Raw genomic sequence first — 8,688 nt, 5'->3', positions numbered from 1 at the left:
ACATCTTTGACTTATTAGCAATATTTGAGCAGTTAGTTCTTGACACATTGGTTAACACAAGAACCAAGAAGAACAGTGATGACTCATTTGTTTTTGTATTGTACCCCATCAACAATGACTCACTGGGCAAAGGAAAAACAATCCCACCGAATGCCCTTTCAGTTATATGGAAAGATGTTCAAGACCTTGCTACATTCCTGTTCAAATTTGAAATATTTGCCAACAGTATAATTATGTGAAGGATGAACAGAAACTTTGATTATTTCTCTTCATATTGAAGGATGAAGGGGTAAAATTGTTCATGGCCTTGGAAGACGACCTGAATAAATCATGGAAAGATATGAAGCAAGACTGCTGAGACAAATGCAAAGAATACTGCAGAACCACAGACCAAAAGAAGGAAATTCTGAGGATAAAACAATGAGAGAATCAGAACTTAGAAGGGTGTTACTTGCTGGAATGTAGGGAAATTTAGATATAATGAGAGGTGGAGATGTAACTACCAACTCCTTTACAGGTGGAGCATCAAGAGTTAATCACCTTACCTGTCTTCGGGGAACCTCTACTCGTCCTTGGGGAACCCAAATAGCCTGCGAGCATTCAACTATAGGTCTGACAGCTACAAGTTCTATGTTTCATTCTATAATCTGATCATCATACTGTATGCTCTAAGGTTTTATTGGTACCATGATGTTTTATAAAACATTGCATAAGTTACTTTGAAGGTGTGTCAAGGAAAATACCAGTATGGAAAACCTTGCAAGAAAATGCAACATAAAAGGCCTTGCACATTATACTATCTCACAGATCCATAATGGCCATACCTACATGGTAAACATTACAGAGAATGCTATAAAAAAAGTTGACATTAAATGGAAAAGGCTCATGATGTAAGGCATGATATGTTCTATTGGGAGCATCAATAGTTTGTCTACCAGTATCCAAGTTTTGATTTTAAACCAACAAGCCCAGCACACATGTTTTGTGAAATTCATGGTTCGGCCAACTATTCCATCATAATGAATGAAAACCATCATCACTGGGATAGTTAATGTAAGTCAAATTCCTTTTTCAGCTCAGCCTTCGGTGGAGCTGCTTCATGATAGAATGATGGCATGGGAGATGCTTTAAATGTCAAACTTTTCCTGAGCATCTTTATCTCATCTTCTTGCAACTCCTGCATCTTATGCACAGCCCATAAGAAAGTTAAAAGAATAGAAAATGCATAAGAGCAGATTAAAAAAATAGAAGCTAACAAAGAATATTAACAGTAGATGGATTAACACAACATTTTGTTATAGTGTGAAAAACACCTTTGTTTTAACTTGCAATTGGCTTTTCTCCACTTCCTTTGCATTCAATTTTTCCTCTAATTTTGTAAAAAACTGAAATATTTTAACAGAAATAATATTCAGTGACAAATTCTAAATCCATGATATGGAAGGGATAAGATTATCAAGACAATGAAAGAGTGTCATACCCACATTCAAAAACAATTACCTCTTTATGCTTCTCAGCTCTCTCATTACATCTAAAAATGAAAACAGGTCCAAAAGGAGCACTGCCAGATTGCCCTTAGAATCTCTTATTGATTTTGCACTAGCAGTTCTAAAAGAAGTGAAAGATAAATCTTTGTATAAACGGCAACCAAGTCAAACAAGAAGGCAATTTCCAAGAGTAAACAAACTGACTAGAAGATTTCTTAAATCATAAATTCATAAGATATTCATTTCCTTACATTCCAATTAAAAGATTAAAAGATACGAGGAAAAAGTTGAATGAGCATCTTCCTCTAGCTTTGTATTCACTTGCTTGGGAGGATTCACATTCTGGTCATGTAGACTACCCATTTCACTATATGCAAGGAAGAATTCCACATTAGAGATTAAATGAACATCTTCAAGGATACTATTCAAACATGAAATCTGTTTATTCAGCATAAAAATTATCGATCCAGACAAGCAATAATTTACAACAGAAACATTCTTAGAATATAATATAACATTTGAAAAAGTTGAAAAGGCAAAATGAGGATTACTCACTTGTAGATTTTCAGAGAGCAAAGGATTGCAAGCAGCTTGTGTATCCAGTTTCACTGACATTTGTGATTCTGCACAGACACAAATATAATAAAATTTGAACTCATTCTTGCCAATTGTCATAGACCTGACTAACCATCTGATAATAAATTAGGAAGCATGAGTCTTCATTGTAGCCTCCTGTTTTCACAAAAATGAATACACCTAGACAATGGACTTTGTCATAATTTTTCACTATTATTTTTATCTGATATATCAATATTCTCTTTCAGCTGTTTAAGGAAGACACAAACTCACTAAAGTTGAAACTTTTACAAGTGATACTGCAGTATGAGTCCTACATCTAAACCTAACAAATTTTCTGCAAATTTCTTGTGAACCTTCTTCAAGCTTTATGTCCAGCCTTAAATATAGAAATACCAGTTACACCTAACTTTTACCATGTCCTTCTTAGGAACTGAAGAATATGGGGTATCTCTTGCACCCATACGCTTGTTCATGTCATAGCTGCTACATCAACAGGCCATACTCCTGTAGAAGCCCTTTTGTCAGTTGTCTAAGTTTAACCCATTAGAAATTCTTCCTGTACTATCGGGTTTATTTCTTCCTACTTGTTTAATTATATACAAGTTATTCACTATGTAAATATTGAAAATAAACACAAGTACAATATCAACATCTACAAATCATTAACTGAAAGAAAACAAGCACACAAGTGACACCGTTATTTTTGGACCAATGTCCCCGGAAAAACCCAATGCGAGAAAATTGGTGTAGCAATTCAGAGGGTTTTATTATTATGCAATTTTCAGAATACAACTGGGGTGCTAGAAATGGCTCACCCAACAGAGAATGCCCTCGGCAGTAGTACCTCTCGGAGACAAATATTTTGACTGATCAATCATCAGATGAACAATCCCACATTAACAATTGCAACTTCACTGCTCTGTGTCACTCTAATAGGGACTGCATCACCCTTCCTCGGCTCACCAACACCCAGTTTGCCCCACGAAAACCTCCCAGCGCTGCCTCTTGGCACTGCGTTAGCCCTTAGACCCTCTGCGTCACACACGCTGGCCTCTCCTGGCTCTGTGCAACTCCTCGCTGCCTCTCCGTAGCACCCAGTTGCCTCTTGTCAACCTCTCCTGGTTCTGCACTATCTCTCTAGTACCAACTCTGCCTCTCTGTTATGTATTCATTGCCCCTCGCTACTGATCACTGATTCTATCTCCCTTAGCAAACCCTGCTCTAGAGAATAGAATGACCGATCACTCTAGTGTGTTCTCCAATTGACCCTCAAGCCTCCTCTTATACTTTTCTCGTTGGTCCATCAACGACCAAGATTAAATCTCTAATCAACGACTAACATTAGATTTGGCTTCATCCATGACTTTTGGAATCTTCTAACCCATTTTTATATTAATACCCATTAATATTTTATTTTTCCCAAGTTTAGACTTAGGAACTCCATTAAAAATATTAATTATTTTAATATCTCCCAAACTGGTTAGAATCTGCCCAACCCATTTTTGGGTCTTGGAGATCTCATGTGCTTTATCCTCTCCACCAATTTTCATGGCTAGAGCACATTCGATGCTACCCCAAATCAACAACTATCTCCAAAACACTTGAAGTAGCATTGGCATTTCATAGTTGTTAAGATTGAAGCATTTCTTGAATTCAATTATTTGGCTCCTCGCTTGAAAGAGTTTCCATGCAAAGCATACTACAATTTGAAATGTTCGAAAGCTATGCTTGAAGGTTGATGTCTCCTAGAACCTTTGAAATGAAAGGTATGTATCTTCACTATAACTTTGTTTGAAGATCTATTGTCATCATAAAAGCAACTCTCACCAAGTATGGGTCTAAATGCTCGAATCATAATATTCTTTGTAACTATTCACAAAATCGCATTATTGCTCCTTAATCTGAAAATTGTGTCAATAAAATACGCCCTTACAACTCATATGCATTATATGAAGAACAATTATGCAAACACCTATTGATGCGTGGTATGTAATCCATCTTGATATGATATGGACTATGACTTGTGTTTGAAGGTGCAAGGTTTGGTATATCTTCAAAACAAAACAAAAACACACATAGTACTGAATGTTTGAAGATGGCAGATGTTGAAAAGATTGCATGAATATTGTGCTATATTGATGACAAGGTATGTTTGCCCAGTCCTAATGTCTATACTCTAGGAAGTCAATATTCCAAATAAGAAATCATACCTTGATGAATTGAGTTCATTGGACATGTCAGGATTATGAGGTCAAGTTCCTATTCAAGATTGAAGGTTAAGTTCTCTTGAGAAAAATGATCCATTCTCTGGGGTTGAACAAGTCAAATCTGATGTATAGTTGATCTGTGAAAAATATCATTTATGATATAGATCTATCATCACATTGGAAGATCATTGATCTTGACACATTTTCCTATTCGATGACAATGATAAATATCATCACATGTGTTCTAGGGTTTTGGACGTTTGAGAATCTAGGGTTTGTAAACCCTAGTAGGGAAAATAGGCTTGGATAAGAAAGGTCTAGTGTTTATGGAAAAAACCCTAGGATTGAACCTAGATAAATTATTCTGCTAAAAGAAGGAACCCTAACCCTAGCAAGGATGGAATGACATCATAATGATTCAAGGATGATTAAGTTGTAAAATTGGATGCAAGGGAGCTAAGATCAAGGGGGAGCTGACATTCCCCTATAATCCTCAAAAGATAAGCATTTTATATCTCTCTTGATTGAGTATTACTATTGTTGATTTACTATTAATGAGTCTCTTGTTTTTTAATTCTTTGCTTGGTTGTAATTGTTCTTACATGGCCTCCTAGTGAGGATTGCAACTACATAATGAATACTTCTAGAGCTTTGGCAGTAGATGAAAAGAATGGAAGAACAAAGCAAAGATTGTGTTGAGAGATATTGTACTAAATGAGATCCAAGCTTAGAGGCAGCAGGCATATCAGAAACTTTGAAGTATAAATGGATTTGTGTTGATGGGAAGTCAGTGGTAAATTCCAAATGAATCTTAAAGATCTTGCATGCAATAAGTTGACAAGATATAATTGAGAATAGAATGTTCTCCCAGTAAGAGGGAGAGGATCATCACAAAATACTTTCTCCTGTTGTAAGGTACACTTCTATTAAAATTATTGTCATTGCTTTGAAAATGCACTAGGTGGATGCAAAGAATATTTTTCTCAAAAGGAAATGTACATGAAGCTACCTCAGGGCTTTGAGGTACATGAGAAGAAGTCTTGAGATTAAAGAAGGCTACTACAAGAAGACACACTCGGCTTGGTTGATCTCATTTGATTTGTCTCTGATGGAAGTTGGAGGACTCGTGTCAAAGGGAGTAGTTGTGGCAGAAACAATTGGCCATGGGAGAAGTTAGAGAGCCGCATATTAGTTTTAGAGGGATTAGATCTCTAAGTTCAAAATTATTAACTATCATTGACATTATCAGGCTAGATTAGCTTATATGTTCAGAGGCCACAATGGTGTAATTACCACAACAGGATATGTCTTAGTGTGAGAGGGAGCACCTAGTTAGGGTCATAGGCAAACAGTTGTGGTGAGAAACACAATAAAAGGGTTGGTATACCAACGTGGTACATTTGGTCATGGTAAAGTCAGTTATGTTTTGAAATTTGTCTCAAATAGTGAAGTACAACTACATATTCAGATTGGGCAGAGAGTGTTGAAGACATAAAGAGTTCATCAGGATATTGTATCAGTTTGGGCTCCATTATGATTATGAGCATGAAGAAGATATTTGTTGCACTCAGTATTGCAATGGCTACATAAATTACAACTGGATTGGCTGGTTGATAAGTAGTTTGGCTTCAGAGGCTACTTGTAGGATTGTCTTGATTAGGTGCAAGTGACGACCATGATGACAAGTCGAAGAACCACGAGATTCAGTACTAAGACATGGTACAGAAAGAAGCAGAATGGCTTCAGTATTATTCTATAGTGTAACACACTATTGGTAAATCCTTTGTCCCTGAGTAAAGTATTTATGCTTCAAGGACAAGCTTGGACTTGTTGAGAATTCCTCTCTCATTGAGAGGGATTGTTGATGCAATAACATTGTGGACTGAAATTCTCCCTGTGTTTAGTACATTGGCCTTTGACTAGAATTAGGGAGATTATCCCTGTCTAGTACATTGACCTTTGACTAGAATTAGGGAGATTATCCCTGTGTCTAGTACATTGACCTGAATTAGGGAGAATGGTCCTGCAGAGGGTTGGCATTCTTCACGGACCCGAATTAGGAAGAATGGCCCTGGAACATCAAGCTCATTTAGCATAGGGCTCCAAATTACTCTGATAAGAGTGTGAGCTTTGGCGATTCACCATGTGTCGGGACATTGACCTGAATGATGGTGAACCAAGACTATTCCAGATGCCATATGTCAAGTTTTGACCCAAATTATAATGACTAGTTGATGCCAAATGATACACCATGTGTTTGAAGTACTTACCCAAATTATGGTGAGGTTATACCATAAGTTTGAAGTATTGACCCAAATTATGGTGTGGATGTACCATGTATCTGATGTATCGACCTGAATTATGGTGAGGATGTACCATAGGTCTAAGGTACTAACTTGAATGATGGTATTGTGCTAATGATATTGATTTACACTATGTCAAAAATGTTTGACTCGATTATGGTATTAGGCTTGATGCTATCGATGTACCATGTATCACAATTGTTGGCTCAATTATGGTAACTTGTTTTACCATGTGTTACGAGTGTTCACCTATTTATTGTGATGATTTGTAATAACTTTTTCTTAGAGAAATCTATCAACATGATAACATCTAGATAGTCATTATGAATACCTCCCTAGCTAAGAGGGAGTGTTGAATTTTTGTATCTATGGTTGGTCTTCATAATTATTATTTTAGTCATTGATGTATTTGTAAAGCATGTTCTTCATGTTATTTTCAAATATATATATATTTGATATGTTCTTCATCTCGGTTTTGAAAAACAGAAAATTTGAATTTTGAAAAATTAAATTTTGGCTCCAAAATAGCTAGGTCGACCCTCCTGCTAGTAAAGTCAGCCTAGTTTCTAGAGACACCTATTCGGCCTATCAAGACACCATATATAGACATCATTCGACCTCCCTCCAAGTGCAATACAAATCCGCTCTATTGAATCAACTTCAAACTTCTTGAGGCAAAAGAATGAGCAAACATTTTGAGGCATAATCTTTTGCTTGGCCATGCAAAGGAGACAAAAAAGAAGGACAAGTTCAATGACAAATCTCTAGCTCATGTGTAGACCAAACTTCTGAGAAAACACCTTACCTATCTTTGTGAAAATTGAATTTCTGAGGAAAGACTCTAAGACAAAAAAAGGATGGGTTCCTGAGATATAATAGAGTTGCAGGACAGAGTTCTATGAATTAAGGAGGACGAAATTCTACCCTAGATAAGCATACCAGGGCAAGTTTCTTAGGCAGAATTATGACTTCACTAGGAGGCAGTGGACTAGGCTTGAACTACCTACTTTGTTGGCATGGTTGACATTGTATTTGACTGATGTATCTATGTTGAACTTGATGATTTCTCTAGGGAAAAGGTTATTGGGTTTCCCCCATGTGGGTTTTCCCGAGGTAAACACTTGTATTTTTTGTGTGGTTGTCTCTTCATGATCCTATTGTCATATATCTTAATTTGTTGATTTCTTCTGTGTAATTGCTTAATAATGAAATAATGGATAAGAATGTGAAAAATATTTAAATCATGTGAACTTTGAAGTAATTATCAGTATAGAAGACACTATAAAAACTAAACATTTTTTATTATGATTAACAAGGAATACAAATCTTACATATGCTATTGGTTTGAACTTTTCTATTCCCCATCCCTCTCACATTATTGATCTTGAACAAGTATGATATAAAACATAGATGAAGTTTTTCAGACATGATGCAACATACTTATCCCTCGTTTGCTAATTTGGTATGGCTTTGAATTAATTTTAACAAGAGGACTATATTTATTCACTATTAGAAAGACCCTTAGGTTTTTCTAGTGTATGTTAATTTTGCTTTTTCATCTTTGGGATTCATTGGATCCATTTTCAAATCAATCTTTTTTTTATCCTAAACATATAACAAATGGGATTTGATCACATTTTTTTCTTGAATATGATGTTTTAATTAATAGAAAGTGTTGTCGCACAGATTGACACGACAACGCTCAGACCGGGGGCTGTCACTCTGATCCCCGGTCTCTCCGTTTAAGCCTGTCTCCCGCGGCTAAGGGGGGTAGACCCTCTGATATGATGAGACCAACTGTCGACTAGTTGGTTGGGAGACACGAAACACGATGTAAAAAAGCACGCGATGATTTGGTTAATTTAGCAGACCAGTGCCTTGTGGAGTTAATGTTTAAATGATTACTTTTTAAATGATATAGAAACATGGACCATGAATAGCAACCATCTATCATCAGCTAAATCATATGACCAAAACGATACCCGGCAACTGAAAATTTGAAAAGATGAATGCTTTAAAACACCACAAATCATAAACCATTAACCAGATATCAGGTTCGCATCTCGGATAAAAAATTTAGATCTTCAGCATAAAGATATAGCATAAAAACCA

General features: G+C 36.2%; 1 protein-coding gene across 3 annotated transcripts in view; it reads right to left on the bottom strand.

The window, feature by feature from the left end:
* Nucleotides 1-616: 616 nt before the first annotated feature.
* Nucleotides 617-8,688, bottom strand: part of LOC149165207 (uncharacterized) — a 325,751-nt gene continuing 317,679 nt past the window's right edge. The window contains exons 5-7 of one of the 3 annotated variants that reach the window (XM_089431090.1): nucleotides 2,043-2,110; nucleotides 1,314-1,385; nucleotides 617-1,177 (exon numbers count right to left, since the gene is read on the bottom strand). In XM_089431090.1, coding sequence (XP_089287216.1) covers nucleotides 1,049-1,177; nucleotides 1,314-1,385; nucleotides 2,043-2,110 — 269 coding nt within the window. In that variant the 3' untranslated portion in view covers nucleotides 617-1,048. Of the gene's footprint in view, nucleotides 1,178-1,313; nucleotides 1,386-1,621; nucleotides 1,855-2,042; nucleotides 2,111-8,688 lie in introns of those variants that run through there. The other 2 variants (XM_089431091.1, XM_089431092.1) reach the window with 2 other exon arrangements.

Source organism: Pinus tabuliformis, chromosome 5_1 (assembly GCF_031772625.1).
Source record: "Pinus tabuliformis cultivar Carrire ecotype Pingquan chromosome 5_1, CPIR1, whole genome shotgun sequence".
Lineage (NCBI taxonomy): Eukaryota > Viridiplantae > Streptophyta > Pinopsida > Pinales > Pinaceae > Pinus > Pinus tabuliformis.
Note: the sequence above shows the minus strand (reverse complement) of the source record. Positions and strands in the feature narration are given on the sequence as shown.